Here is a 15994-nt window from a genome sequence, read left to right on the forward strand (position 1 = left end):
CTAACTGATAATCCCAGCTGAGCAAGGTGGTGTACAAATACAGAGCATAGGACTGTCTCTGTTTTGAATGCTAGAAAAAAGGAATATAAGTAAACTGCGAATATATCTACTAAGCAAAGAGTTTCAGTAGTTAACACAACTCATTACTGTCAAGTGTCTCTTTTAAGTAGGAAGGCTAAGCTGCACCTTGAAGTATCAACAGTGGTAAAAGAGAGTGCACCCAAACCCACATTCACTGAGAAAATGCCCAGGCAGGTCCTAGCTTCTCAGCTCTTTTCTTTCACTGTATCATTGAGCAGAAGATCTGAGCAGTGCCTCTGAGTTTAGCACATGCCCGAACGCATCCCACACATCAAAGTACCAAAATAGATATTTTTACTTAAGCACCAGGTCAGCACTTTGTTGGGGAAGGGCTTCAGAGAAAGTTTCTTAGCTACTGCGGTAAGCAAAGAAAGGAAAAATACTTAGACCATGAATTTTGTGTATTCACACAGGCCACCATATGCCATATCAGCCAGGAAACTTCACCGCAAAGCCTGCACACTTGTGCTTCTATAAATTCGAATGACATTTACTGTCCTGTTAAGCTGAGGTAGTACTGCTCTAAATGACACTGAAAGATTAAGAAGTTCACACACTGGAAATAGACTTATTGGGACATCCACTTAGCCATTCTCTTTTCTAATGAGATAGTGGATAAAATCTCATCAGTGGGCTTTAGAAATCAAGTAATGACAACACCTTTGTTCAGACGAAGAGAATGGATTTTAAAAAGGCAGCAGTCAAATCTGTATGGAACTGCCTCCCTTAACTCCTTCTCTGGTGTTAATCTTTGGTGTCAATGATCTACACTGATAAACATTTTTATAGCGTGTCACTCCAGAATTACCAATTCAAAATACAAAGTCATAAGCTGCATTTACTAACTTTCTTGAGTTCCTAGTAAGATTTATCTGTATAACCTTTTAATTTTGAAATAAAATTTGACATTATCACTTCAAGAGGAAAATTGGGTAGTAAAATGAAGGCAAATTAAAATAAACATCAAATATCCTCTGCACTAATGGACTCTGAAGTCCCGGTAGTCAAAAAAAGCTTCTTGAGCATCGTATGGAAGACAGGAGGGCAGGACAATGTTAAGAAATCCAATTGTAGTCGTTAGAGTACGATGCAGAAGTTACAAAATTAGTAGTGAATTCATCTCACTTCTCAGGGATACGAGAGAAAGCCTGAATTTTCATCAGTACAAGCATTAAAAGTAGAAGCCGGTACCCTCAGCACACCCCTGCTAGAGCATATCAATCTAAGGCCACCAGTACTGCTAGAATTAAAACTTCATAAACTTCTGCAGTTACTATGGCTCCAACGCTTGCTTTCATACCAAAATAGGAAGGAAACTCAAGCATTCAGTCCTCAACTTTGGTTTTGTTGTCGTGTCATCTCCCTTCAGTTTTGCATTATCTGTCGTTTAAAACCCCTGCAGCATGGCTACCTTGTGCAGAGTGCCTAGCTATAGAGACAAAATGAGGAAAGGGGGGGGGGGGGGGGGGGAAGGGAGAGATGGTAGAAAAGGGGCGGGGGGGGAAGGAAGAGAAAGCAAGCTTTTCAACTTTTTCTCACCTAACTTCGGACTTTTTTTTTTTTTTATTCTGACCTCCCTTTTCCCTCCCTTCAGCCGCCCCCGCCCGCCGCAGGGGGCGGCCCGACGGCCCCGCCAGACGCCGAGGGGAGCCGCCTCCCGCCCCGGGGGCGGCTCCTCCCCGGGGCCGGTGCCCGGCTTAAAGCGGCGCCGGGGGTGGGAGCGGTGGCTGTCCCGCTGCCAGCGTCCGGCCATGGCCCGCGACCGCGGCCCGCCCGTGCTGCGGCAGCCCGCCGCCGCCTCCGCCGCCGCTCTCCCCGCCGAGGCCCGCGGCTGGGGCTGGCTGGGAGCGGGGCTGTGGCCGGCGCTGGTGGTGGGGCTGCTGGCCGCCCTCGTCGCTTGGCTCTGGTACGGCAGCGGTGACGGGCGAAGCGAGGAAAGCGGCGAGGCGGCGGCCGGGACGGCCCCGCTGCGGGGCGGCGGCGAGGGGCGCCCGCAGGCCAGGGCCGAGCCGGCGGCGGCCACAGGTACCGGGCGGAGGGCGGGGGGGGGGGGGGTTGCGGGGAGGGAGCCGATGCTCCGGGGGTCTGGTCTGCCCCAGCCTGCCAGCGAGGAGTTGGGTTTGCCGCCGCTAAGCTTAACTGCGTTGCTTAAACCATGCCTGTTCTAATGAAATGTCATTTTTAGCGGATCTTCTGGCGAGCGGTGAGCAAGTGCTGCTGGAGGCCAAGGCTGCTGCCGTGTCCAGCCCTCGGAAGCCGGGAGGGGATCTGGCGGCTGTACCAAGGAAGGAGCTTAATCACGTTCCAAGTGGTGGAGTTTCAGGCGGACCTCTGCAGATGGAGCAGCTGCTCCCGAAGCAGGGTGCCACCGACTCCAGGGAGCAGCCAGCTGATGTGCGCGGCAGCCAGCCAGGCGAATTGAGACCCGAGATGGGACAGGCAAGCGACGGATGGTGCGTGATGAACTTGGCAGGAGCCTCTGATGATGTCTGTAAGGACAGAAATGAGCAGCAGCCGGGTCAGCCAGCTGAGAGCAAAGACTTGGACCATGAAGAGTGGGAAGTTGTTTCGGAGCACCTGGCCTGGGGGGAGGCTGGCAAGAACGGCAGCATGGAAGATGCCGACAGCAAGGAATGGGAACAAGGGGACTGCTCCGATGGGGACTTCAAAGCAAAGAGAGTTGCAGCTGTGCCCCCCATGTTTCAAAATATCCACGTGACTTTCCGTGTGCACTACATCACACACTCTGATGCTCAGCTGATTGGTGTTACTGGTGACCATGAGTGTCTTGGCCAGTGGCACAGCTATGTTCCCCTCAAGTACGACAAGGATGGCTTCTGGTCTGAATCCGTTAGTCTGCCGGTGGACACCAAAGTAGAGTGGAAATTTATCTTGGTGGAGAATGGGAAGGTCCGACGTTGGGAAGAATGCGGTAATAGGACCCTAGTGACTGAACATGAAGATCAAATTGTTCATCAGTGGTGGGGATACCATTAATGAGATATTGGAAGCTGCTTACCTAATGGCAAACCTGCTTAGATTAACCACAGGGCCCCTAAACTTCACCCCTTCTTCAGTAGGAGACCTTCTCAAGTGCAGAGCTCTGTTAAGTCCCGTATCAAACCTGGTTAAACCATGTGAGCAGCAGATCTTTGCCATCCCCTTTAGGAAATCCATTTGGCAACCTGAGAAATCAACTTCAAATGCGTTCTGAAGATGTGCAAGGTAGGCTACGAAGGCGTGAGCAGCGTTCCAAGCAGCTGCCTGTCCAGGTAAATCTGGACCCTGGACTTGAGTTTGTGTTGCTTTGAGTGGGGCTAAGGATGCATCTTTGTACCGACTGCTTAGGGCTTTTGAAGCATACTAGGAAGTGTGGTTACCTACACTGTAATAGTAACTTAAGTGTTTTAACTTATGTAATGTATTAAGTAAACAATAAACACTTTGAGACTGACAGTCCGTTATAACTTGACCAGTGAACTGACTCATTTTAATAACTTCGATCGAAGTGAGTTACTTGACCTGAAGTCTTAGTGCTAAAGAATTCCTGCCAAGTGGCTGGCGCTCTTTGGAATAACAAAGGTTTAACCCCAAAGTACTTCATTCTCTAGTCCCTGCTCTCCAGGAAGCACCTCAGCTCAAACGAAGGCTTGGCAGATAGGTCCCTTTTAGTCAGATCATCCTGCTGAGAGGAGAGCAAAGGTCAGAAAGGACTGTCTGGGCTTAATGAATTACTTTGTCAGGGTGGGAGCAGGCTTTAAAAAAAAAAAACAAAACAAACCTGGACTGCTGTGATGGCAAGGGAATAGGATTCTCACTGAAATAGAGATAGGTGGCATATTCTGTCTACCTAGGAACAATACCACAGTATTGTTAGTGATTACTTAGCTTAAGTTCGGGTTTGTTTTTTTTTTTTTCCAAGACTAGCCTTTCAACACAAATTTCGTTTAAGTTGTGGCCTTCTAGTAAGCCAGATAAAGTAGAATGCTTCCAGCTTCAACCAGTTGGTATTTTTTACATGACAGAACCAGAAAGCTGCTCTGCTTGCCTGCTTTTTGTATTTTTGGTTACAAATACATGATGCCACTTCAGCAAGCTCTTCTTTCCATAATGAGGAACCTAGCTCTAGCTTGCAAATATCCCTCCCCTAGAGTGAACTTGGTCTGAAGAGCATAGCTTTGTAGGAGTTCTGAAGTGCATTAATTAGCACTTAGGTTTGGAACATTTGCTTCAAAAGCATACTGCTGATCTAATTGCCTCTGCTAATTCTTTCCTGCTTTGCATGGTGGAGCAGTCTGAGTATGTGAAATGGAATGGGTTTTGGTGATAGACTGGAAGATGAGCTTCAGAGGCTTACCTCCTGCATCTAATGGTTAATGGATGTGCAGTTGGTGGGATAATAGTTGAGCTACTGTGAAGAACAAGTGTCTGAAATGTTGCTACTCGGACTTCAGTACCAGCTGTTTCATGAAACAAATCCATTGAGAGTGGGCTGGGCCGTCTGCTCATGCAGGCATAGCCACAAAATAGCTAAAGAAAATCTTGGGGGGGTGTTGAGGGGAGGGTGAAGAGGGAGAAAGACTAAGGCAAAGGAGCAACTGCATTGGCAAGCTGGAGTTCTCATGTAAAACAAGCCCCCCCCCCCGCCCCCAGCAGCTACTATGTGGCAGAGCAACTTGTTCTGTGGGTCAGTTACTTCTACAGACACTAGCTTTGGTCTCTGGTTGTCTCAAGCAACCTGAAGATTCAGATGAATAAATTTAATTCCTTCAACAGACCTTTTATAGAAGAGAACAAGGGAGGAAATGTGGGTGGGAGCTAAACTCAAGACTGACTGTAAGCTTTTTGTTAACTGCTTGTCCAGGATGAAAAGTACCCCTGTAACTACTTCTGCATGAGAAGTACTGCAGGTCTGGAAGGAATGTGGTATCATTTCTGGCAACTGACTCAAAAGGGAAAGGATGGAGCTGACAATTCAGCAGGTGGTTGATGCTGCTTCAGTGATCTTAAACCCAAGTGCATGTGCACACACTAGTCCTCAACTCTCTTCAAGAGGAGACTAATATGGGTCTTAAGTTACTTACTACATGAACTTAAAAGGAACATAGGACATAGTATGCCCAGGGTTGAAAAAGAAATACTAACATGAAGCTCATTTCATTTTAGGGGCTACTACTTCACTGTAACAAATATTTCCACCGTTTAATTATGACTATGATTACTGTGTACAAACAGAAAGCTCTTAATTTCTGTCCACCTGCACCAACAGTGAGTACACAAAACACTTGTATGGATTTCAGTCAGTAACTTACAGCTTTAACTGAATATCGCGCTGGAACTAGTGGCTTGGTACCTTAATTGCATTTTTTTGCACTTAGCTTTTCTAACAAATTTAAGTGAACAAAATCCCGAATATACAGAGGTACAGTTGAAATAGAAGTTGATCTTCAGAAATCACTGAAGTCAAAGCAAAACATGTTATTTCAAGCTGTTTACAATTATTTTTTCACATTAATGCAAGCTCTTCATATAGTCACATATTGTCAACATAAAAAGCACTTGTCCAAGAGCCACTGCCATTTGAGTGTATTTATACATACATTGGAGGCTTGTCTGAGAAGATTAACTGTGGTATCAGATTAAGATATTCACTAGAAAGCCACTTAACCTACACTAGAATAGATTCTCTAATGCAATGATGAAAATGTTTCAAACAGAATAACCCCGAGAAGTCTCTCAAATTAAGAATAATTTTTTTTTAATTAAACACCCTGCGCTTTGATCCCACAGACAATGCATACAGTCCTCATGATTGCATCATCTTGCTGAATGATCAAGCAAGGTTTCTACAAAGACCTGCACTGCACTTTTGCTATAACCTCTGAATTATTGTGCTATTCACATCACTGCTTGCCCAGCAGGGCCTATGCTATGTAAATTAAATGTTATTTGTATGGTGAAAGAAGGAACTCTGTATTATTGGAGGAGCCAATTAGTATTTTCTCTAAGTTTACAGAGATGATTCCTCATTATGGAACAATCTATTCACTCAAGCGTGAAGGTAGACTTAAAAGTTGCCCTGCTGCATAAAAATGATTATGCTAGAACAGGCTGATATCCAACTAGTACAATGTTCTGGCTGTGAGACTAGTGAAGCTACATGTGAGAAACAAGTTCCTGTTGACATTCCTATGTGGATATAACAGCCTAGCAGCCCACAGCTCAGGATATCTAAAAGCAAATAATAAACCATCTCACTCACAGCCTGGCAAAGCCAGGAAGACTGCAACCAAAGATCTACTTTTTAAGTTCACTGGCTCATGCTGCTGACAACAAACTTCTGACAAATTTGACAATTTGATTACTTACAGCTGAAATGCAATTTACTCTTATTTGTGAAGTAGTTTGGTGTACAAATGCTAAATGCTGCACCTGGATGGCAAGCTGAGCAGACAGCCTGAGGCTGGAATGGGTACTGGCCGTAAACCAATTTAAAGTCACATACAGGAACTTGCATTGCAACTTGTTTGCTTCCTATTCGCTTTGCAGGTGCCTTTGTAAAAACCATGCCCACCCCACATGCTCTCTGGGAGTTAAACTTACTGTTTGGAGCCTCTCCACATGATCCATTCAAAAATATTACACTGGTATTAGGTTTTCTCTTTAGGGGGTTGGTTGCCATCTGTGGTGTCCTGCTGTGGTCAAGATTTGCCTAACAGTCCTCCTGTCATCCACCTGTATGACATGGAATAACAAAGTGCTATTCATGCTGCAAAGTCCAGATGTATAGAGCTGCTCTGGGGCCCACAAGTCTGTGAATCTTTTGCTTCCCCAGGCCAATTCTTTGCCTTCTGCTGGTGGCAGGGAGGAAGCCCAGACCTGTTCCCAACTCCGCTAGATTCCAGCACGAGGATGTTAAGCTGACTTTTTGCTTGGCAGATCTCCCTTCTCTCTGGCTACTTGTACCTCTCCACCTGCTCCCCTCTGTTCACAGGGCTGCAGTCTCTTGCAACTCTTCTTAGCTTGGCTCTTTGAATGCAACTGAGAGTGTACTTTTCATTGACCTTTTCAAACCTGCTGGGCTATGGAGTGAATACGTGCTCTCATTCTCTAGATCTCGCCCTTTTCTTATGAAAACTTTGGTAGATCTGTCAAATATGTATAACGAGTCCAGACTGTGATACGCAAGCCATCTGAAATGATCCTTTCATTTTCAATGCAACCAATTCCTAGGAAAGGGGAGACACCTTTATTAACATTTTGACTAAGCCTGCAACACTGTTGCCAAAAATGACAGGACCAGTGGAAAAAAATTATTAGGAAATACAGAAAATTATCTAGATTAAATCAAAATACTGTTATAACTGAGGACACCTTAGGAACAACTCACTAACCTCTTATCACACAACAAGACCTCAAACTAAAAAACCCTCAGATATGATCTACTCTGAATACAGTCCTGTACCTTCAAAATCAACAAAACCAAGCTTGTATCTGCAAGGCTTGTGCTCATGAAGCTACTTTTGCTGAGCCGCAGCTACAAATAATTTGGACAAAATTTGGGTAAGCCCCTTGAATTCAAGCAGGGCCTTCCATGCTGCTACAAATCCAAGGCCATAATTGCTTTTCAGAAAACAGATAATGAGGAAAAACACTAACGCTAGTGAAGCTGCCCCACTGGCACCTCTTGCTGACCCTGGGGATGGTCTACTTCTTGGTGCTCGGGTACCAATTTATTGCAAAGGGACATCTTGCCCCTTGTTTTGTCAGTACTGTTTATAGCAAGGACTCCCCTCCTACCAGGCCAGCAGCTTCCTTGATCAGCTTCTCAGACAGCCTTGCTAGACTGTGAAGGGGCAGCACTATTAATCTGCGCTTCACAAACAGTCCCCAGATAAAAATCAAATGGCAAATTCTGGAAAAGTACTCAATTTGGGATGAGTACAAACTTCATCCTCCCCTGTCTTTTTTTTCCAACAACTATCTTGTTCCCTTAGATATTGTCAAACACTAATGAGGCTTTAAACATCAATCTGATACTTTGGTGATCCTGTTCATCTTACTACTTTGGAATTGTTTTTAGCATTGGATAGTCTTTTAACTCTTCTAAGCGCACAAAGTCATTTGCCCTCTGCTGCAAAATCCTCAAATGTCAGAACACACAGGAGGTTTTAAAATAAATTCAGGCGTGCTCAACATGTGTTCCTGTTTAGTACTAAATCTTACACCAGGAATGGCCTTTGAAAATATTATTCTTACGCACTTGTATAATGGGAAAGTTGTCTGTATTGGTGACTCAACTGAAGAGCATTTTGGAGACCAACTGAAAGTAATACGCCCAGCTAGTTCAGCAAACTCCCTAAATACCAGGCTCCACCACCCATATTAAGTCATACTGTTATAAGGAAAAAAGTCAGTATAGAGTCAAAATGCATTTTTTTCTGGCTAAACTTCACCTATTCTTGTTTTTATAGAGGGACACAGATTGAAGAAGGACAAGAAGTCCCAAACTAGGCACATACACATCCCTCAGCTGCAAGTCTAAATGCGACTGTTACGCTTACAAAGCTAATCCCAGTGCAGACTGTGGACTCTCCCCTTGTACTATGAATCAAGCCAAATATCCCAACAAGCAGTGTAAATGACATAAAAAAATACTACTTGATGAGTCCATTCTGCCTAAAGGAATCATAGTATAGGATGCAATCTGTGCAGTCTTGCAGTTGTAGGTATGTGGTTCAACACTTTATCTCAACATTAACAGGAGCCATGGGCAGGTTTCCTGCTTTTATTGGAAATACTTGGCAGTGCTGGGACATCCAGATGACTTGGAATCTATTGAAGTAGTAACATGAAGTATGGAGGGAAGGGCAACGAATTTATTTTAGAAAGGAAAAAAAAAAAATCCCAACAAACCATTTCAAAACTAACTTTGTAAAAAATAGGACCTGAAATGGCGTGCAAGATCCAGAACACATGGAAGAAATGCTGGAACTTGAAGCAGCCAGCAGTGCCCTGTGGCCAGTATTACTCACAGCACACAGCTATTGAAAATGTCAGTGAAAAGAGTCTGTATTTAGATGTATTTCTACTCCTCTGTACTTCCCACTCATTTAAAAACTGTAAAAAGTGTCATGGTTCCAGGCAAGAACTACAAAATTGTCAGAACTTTTATTATTAATCTTTAAAAATATAACATATTTTAAACACAATGTACATACGTGAAAGTAATCACTAATTTATACGGTGTCTTCACTTTGATAGCTTTTCCTCCTTTTCCTTTGCTTTTTCTATCTTCATTTCCTGAGTTCTGATCACTGATGACACGGCTGAAAATAGCAGCAAGAATGGATTACCTGAACACCACCTTATGTTAAAATGATTGAGGTCTCAGATGCAGACATCTAAAGCTTTGTAATATCTTCCTGCGTGTTACACTGTATGTATCAAGCCCTTATAAATGCAACTTTAGTTTGCAATTCTTTATACGCAGGACCTTAACAGAAAAGATAAAGCTAGTTATAAACAGGCACCACCTCATCTGCGTTGTGAAGCCAAAGCACCAAATGCTGGAGAGTGGTGAGATGCTACTGACTTCAGAATTTCTTTTTTCGGATGGTGTGAAATTAGTACCTTTGGTCCAATGGTCATGGAAACGGGTTTACTTAGTGTGTACATAAAAGGCTTCCCCCCCGACCTTGTATATGCTAACTCTTGATACACTGCAGATATGAATATGTAATTTTATGCGGACACAGAAAACAAGCAAACTGAAGATGTTAATGGATGGCAAAGAATAAAAATGAGAACACTTACCTTACACTTTATATATAATTTGATTAGTTTTGCCTAAATCAGGTCACTTGTATGTCCCTGACACGTGCACTGTATGACGTAGGGAAATAATTATTTCCCACAACTATGCAGCGAGACTTAACAGGGAAAAGGGGAAGCAACTGGAATGTGCAGTAAGAAAAAGTGCAGATAAAAGAAATTCCATCTCACTTGGCATCCCGCCATCACAGGAGTTCATGTGCATTTTACCAGTGACTTCAAAGGGAGCAAGAAGAGAACCTGAAAAGTTCTCCATCATCACTGTGGTCATCTCAGATTTAAAAAAAAAGTTGAGCAGGAAAGGCTATGCTTCTGAGGCCACTGCTGGGAAACTATGTTTTTGGAGTCCACTGCTGTCAGAATATATTTGAGTTTCCATGAACGAGTCATCAGCTTGTTAAAAAGTTCATTTAATTGGACATGACAGCACACGAGGGCACCCTTCGCCAGCTGCCATGTTTGAAATGTTACGGATCTTGAAGCTTATTAGAGTTAAGGGGCTGAACAACAGTGCATTGTGGAGTTAATCTAATTACTCTCCTAGGAGCAGGATAACGTAGAAGTGGGTACTGCTAGTAAAACAGTCACATCTAAACTGACCTCATGCAAAAACACAGCTAGTGCTTTGGCAGGTAACAAGAACAGTTTCTGGAGACTGTGTTTTTTTAAAATAAAACAGGAATATTTTTTGTAAATTCTGGCACCTTTGTTTTTTATCTGTAATGATTCCACCGGGTTTTGCAGGCTTTCCTTCTTGTTCTGTAGCCTCCTAGGTGTATTCTGACTAGTTTCCATGAGCTGAGAAGCTAGTGAGAAAATTATTCATCAGTATGTTATCACAGATTTTTTTTTTTTAAAAAAAGGTCATTACTAATTATTTAAACATTCCATCTAAAGTAAAGTTCTTAGAAAATAAAATTTCAAACAATAAAACTTCCAGTAGCAAAGAAAATGAGTAAGACGACAAGGTTATTGACAGGAATTTACACTTAGCGGTACTTCTCTTTAAGTGAAAATACAACCGCATTTCTACTTTGCCTATAAATTTCCCCATTTGGGGAATAGAGAAAAAGTGCTTAATGTTACTAAAATAGTGTTTATGCCCACAACGTCTAAAGTCCCTCTTTGCCAATAAAACTGCAAGGGTTGTACAAAAGAAAGCAATAGCGTCACTTGCATTTTACAGATGCAAAACTAAGGTACAGAAAGATGTAACTTACTCAAGCCAGGAATAAAACCAAAAATTCTAACTCTTTTAAGATCCAGACCAGTGCAGAATTCAACTAGCATTGTGCCTGTCTGACTGAACACTAACACCCACAGATCGACATGGTCATGCCAGTACTTTACGAACAACTATGGTCTCCCACCCTGGAGCTTCTTCTGACCAGAACTTGGACTGTTTCCTTTTTGTTACAGTCATCAATTCTCAAAAAGAGGCAAAAAAAAAAAAAGGAGCCAGAGATGGAGGTAACTGGCTGACCGGATTAAAAAACAAAGCAAAAAAATCAAAACACAACAAAAAAAGAGTGATGCCACTTATCTTTCTCTTTGAACTGAGCAATGACTGGCGACTGGCTGAAGGTTACACTTGTGACCTGCTAGATTTCCTGTGGCCTACACGGAAACAATTTGGGGTTTATGTCCAATTGCCGAGATGTCCACGCTCCACCAAGCCTGCGTGTTTCCTAAAACACGTGCAATCCAGAACCAAGGCTCGCAAATTGCAGGGACGGTTGCATTGCTCTACAGGTACAGAAATTTCTATGTACTCACTCACATAGCCAGTTCAGCACTTTGATGGGGAAATGCCACGCACATTTATGCTCTGCTTACGAACAGGCATTTCTTAGTTGTTAAACATGCATAAAAACACAGATTAGCTAACAAATATGCACTTCATCTTTGCACAGCCAGACAGCCAGAGGAAGCAAAGGTCAATGAACAACAATGTTCATGTTCTAGTCAGGATGACTGCTCAGCCCAGCTGTTTTAGGTACCACTCTGCATAAAGAGAAGATCCTGATGTTTCTAAAACGCAAAAGATAAAGTGACTGAGGAGAAGTCTGCGTTAACAAAGTAACAACACAATACAGACATGCTAAAGTTCAGTTGAAACTACAAAAAAATCCCACCTGAGAAGCAGGAAACATTAGTCCTTTTGAACTCCTTGGAGCTATGGTTAGATTTTTGCCTGTACCAGAACTAGCTTAGAGCTAGGTGTTCAGCATCTCTATTACACTCCTACCTGCAGTGCTTATGTGCCCTCTAAGACAAATGATGTTTTCAGACCTTGCAAAATAGAGAAATGTAATGTTTAAAAATGGTTTTTGGTAAGTATACTTGAAAATTTAGTTCCTTCCCTGTTTTTCCTATTGCATCTACTCATTTTGGGGTCTTTCTGCCACTTAAATGTAATAAAGCAGTCCTGACAGCCTGGCTCGCTGGCACGTAATTAATAGACTACCTTGAAAATGTTCACCATCCTCACACGTATTTTGTGATGCAGGAAAGCTTATTTGTATCGCTTAAGAGCTACACAGATGCGGCCTTACATCAAATATTTTCAGTAAACCCCAGAACTTTTCTACGTGTGTTACAGGAGCCACAACAACTATTACAAATATTAGTATTAGGCAACTGTGTTGCCTGTTACTGCAAATATTGATGTTAAGCATCCCTACAGTCTATTTACTTGAATAAAGCAATTTACCAGTTTTTAAATTTAGTGGTGTATGGAATTTATCTTCTCTTTGTATGATACATTAATTAGCTGCTACATTTTACTCACAACTCATTTTTCACAGAAAAAACCTTCTACTTCAACAGAATTGTGACAGGGCGAAGGCAGTCTGATGTAAGCAAGAACAGGTCACTGTTAGGTAAGTGTGCCAGAACCATTAATGCAGTGCTTTGCAATAACCATCAGTACATTATGTTTCAATAAATCTGCATACTATAACTGCACTTGTTGGAACCACAAATGGAAGATCAATCCCGTGTCAGCGCCGTACGTTTGAGAATTGCTGGCATTTATGTTCAGCAACATGAACGGATTCCATAAGCGACGTATTACGAAGGTACATAAAAAATAAATGCAGCATGAAGTACAGGTACCACAATCATAGACGGTAAAAGACTGTATCAGTGAATGATGGTGGGACTCCAGTGGTTTCTAGAGAATTGCTGAACGGCTGAATTTAACCTACAGTTTGTAACTCACTTGCTGTACTGGCTGAGAAGAGACCCAGCCAGGCCCTTTGGATCAGTAAATGGGACCGGGCTTACTTATCTGGAGGACTGTAACTGCACCCTCTGGAGAGCCAGCATTCCTTGTGGACAGTCTATGCTCTGGTGAAGCGCTGGGGCCAGCTGCAAGGTCATCGGGTGGAGCAGTTAACAGCAAGTGCACTGGAGACCTTTCTCTGTATCTCTCCTCCCGAGAGACCTTCTTGGGGGAGGATATATAACGAGGAGCTGCTGAGAAAATGGATGCACCTCCTAGGAGATATCCAAGCAAAGAGCAGTGAGCACACACCTGAAAAGAAACCCCCACAGCAGCTTTGACATTATTTCTTGTAACAGTTACAGGGCTGGGTTCCCTTCATTGCACTCTTTCGTACTTTCCACTCCTCATTAGTAGCCAAGGTAGCGGGAGACTATAGCCTCTTTGCAAAACATGCTTGTTTCTGTTAAAGTGATTGTCATGTGAAAAATGGCCAGTAAGCCTGCCTAGCATAAAGTAGGGCCTGCTTTTTTCTGCTGACTACTCGCTTCATGTTTACTTCCAAAACAGCCTGATGGGAGTATCATAGCTGCTAACAACCCAAGACTCCCCATACGTTACTGATGACTTGGATCTCATTACTTAGGTATAAGAAGCAGAAAAAAACAATGTTGCTTACACAGGTCTGCCATTTCCCTCCTTTCCAATAACTGATTGATATGCCTTGAATTCCTGGCAGAAAGAGAGTCATAAGGAAAAGAGACAAGATATGCATAGAAATATGCAATCAACGGATTATGTAACATGTTTTCGTATGTATGGCACGCAGTGTGTGTGTAAAATAAAAAAAAAAAAAAAAAAAAGGTTGCATGCAACTAATGAGGGGAAGATTTACTACAATTCTCTTGTTCTTCCCATAATCTGTTTTCTTACTCCTAACACCCCTCCTGGGACGTCTTGAAAATAGTTCCCAGGGTTTCTAACAAACTCCTCTTCAACTACTTCTCAAGTCTTCTATGTAAAAAACGCTACTTGCAGCTATTTTGGAAGCTAGGAAAAATCCCTGGATGTTGCAGTAGGTTTGCTAGAAGGCTGACAGTAACTACCCAGGAGATTTTCTTTAATACTCAGAAATATAAGAAGAGGACCCATAGTAGTTACTCCTCAGGACAAACAGAGGAGTTCTAGCCTCTCTCTGAAGCACAGTGGCTTAAATACTAATAGAGAACAATTAAATATATCAGCGTCTGCAGGCAATTTTCATAGAAAATTCACAGAATGGATAATCTATGGGCAAGAAAACAGAAGGCAGCTAAGACTAGTACCTTCAAACCCTGATGGTTAAAGCCATACCCTTTTATTTCTGTTAGGTTACTAAATTCATGTCACCACATCTTAAAAGGTACTGACCACCCAGTACTTGGAAGGAAATCAATGAAATCTGCAATGACCTGATTCCTCTCAAAAGCACATCCGTATTTAGATACCTGAATACAGAATTCAAGAGCCTAAATTTAGGCACCAAAAATATGACAATATTATCCATGCTAATTAGACAAGACTATCGCTATTGATGAATAACTATCACAGAAGATAGCCATTTTAGGTGTGCTGGTATCAGCCTCCGTGGAGCTGGTTTGCAACAATATACAGATTTTGCGTAAGTGCAATAGAGACTTTGCAACAGCACCTGCTGAGAGGTATCTGAGTAAATGACCTAAGAAAATATACTGTATCTGGACTACATTTTTTGTAATATTCTGTAAAGTTCCAGTTTGACATCAATATGGCATGTTCATCCTCAAATGCAGCCAATGAAAACTTACCAAGGGATGTAATGCCTTGGGGCTGACGATCCGCTGTGTGTAAGCATGAAGGATCCCTGCAAGCAAAACGATGCCAAAACTTGCATTCTGCAAGTATTATGCTAAGTTTTGGTAATGCTAGCTAGCCTCCACAGTGAGAATGTGAAGCTCTCATATGTAATCTCCAGATCTTATACATGTAAATTAAAAGCAAACAATGTAAATAAGTTCCAGAGCTCACTCTTAGAGGGATGAAAGTAACATCACAGCTTTTGGTTTTTAATTCCCAGGAAGCTTTCAGCATTATGAATAAAACAATACTAAGAAGCTCAGGACTGATGTTGTATTAAAAGCCTTAGAAACTGAATCTCAAATGAGTACTTCAATAAGCAGGTTACTCAGCTAAGTGAAAGCACTTCTCACTGTCCGAAAGTATCCTTTTCCACAATGCTTTCAGCAGTAGAGTCTCTAGCTGCAGTCTCCCTGCATGGAAAAACATATCGCCATCAAAATCACAGCAAAAGCCGTGCCAGTAGGATTGGGACATTTCACATTTTTAGAAGCTAAGCTTGTTTTTCAAGCAGAGTGCAATGGCAGCCACATTCTAATAGTGAAGCAAAGGCATCGTAAAATTGTTATACGAGTTCACTAAAAGAAGTCTCTTAGAGCTGGAGTGAATTTAGACTACTGAAGTAATGGGTATCTTTGGGAAATAAAGGACTAGATTCATTATGAATACTGGGTATTTATAAGGATGGAAAAAAGACAATAAACTTCTGCTTTAGACAACTAATGCCATTGCAATCTTCCTTCTGGTTACTCACACAACAGTGCTTCTATTTAACTTCTTCAGACCACCTTCCGGTTATGAGGTGCTTTTTAGCCCATACCTCACCTAATAGCATCAGATGACTACCGTAACGTAAGTTCTTGCCTTTTCCAGGTTTGGATCTATGTCTTTTCTCAGGCACTGTAAATTCTTCAAGTACAGTGGTATTTGATGAGAGAATGGAAATGGGTCATTGATTAATTTCCAAAAACCAGCTAC

The 15994-nt window shown here is 42.4% G+C and overlaps 2 protein-coding genes across 3 annotated transcripts in view; one reads left to right on the top strand and one right to left on the bottom strand.

Moving 5' to 3' along the window:
* Positions 1-1776: 1776 nt before the first annotated feature.
* On the top strand, positions 1777-3553 carry STBD1 (starch binding domain 1). The gene is made up of 2 exons (XM_052812612.1): positions 1777-2106; positions 2267-3553. Exons 1-2 carry the CDS (start codon positions 1833-1835, stop codon positions 3076-3078), a joined length of 1086 nt encoding a protein of 361 aa, XP_052668572.1. The 5' UTR covers positions 1777-1832; the 3' UTR covers positions 3079-3553.
* A 5680-nt stretch (positions 3554-9233) lies between these two features.
* CCDC158 (coiled-coil domain containing 158) overlaps positions 9234-15994 on the bottom strand; it is a 30246-nt gene continuing 23485 nt past the window's right edge. For both annotated transcript variants that reach the window (XM_052812589.1, XM_052812598.1), the window contains exons 17-21: positions 15370-15429; positions 14968-15023; positions 13204-13416; positions 10620-10721; positions 9234-9410 (exon numbers count right to left, since the gene is read on the bottom strand). In XM_052812589.1, the coding sequence (XP_052668549.1) occupies positions 9334-9410; positions 10620-10721; positions 13204-13416; positions 14968-15023; positions 15370-15429 (508 nt within the window). In that variant the 3' untranslated portion in view covers positions 9234-9333. The remainder of the gene's footprint in view (positions 9411-10619; positions 10722-13203; positions 13417-14967; positions 15024-15369; positions 15430-15994) is intronic.

The sequence above is a fragment of the Harpia harpyja genome, chromosome 2 (assembly GCF_026419915.1).
Source record: "Harpia harpyja isolate bHarHar1 chromosome 2, bHarHar1 primary haplotype, whole genome shotgun sequence".
In the NCBI taxonomy this organism is placed as follows: Eukaryota; Metazoa; Chordata; class Aves; order Accipitriformes; family Accipitridae; genus Harpia; species Harpia harpyja.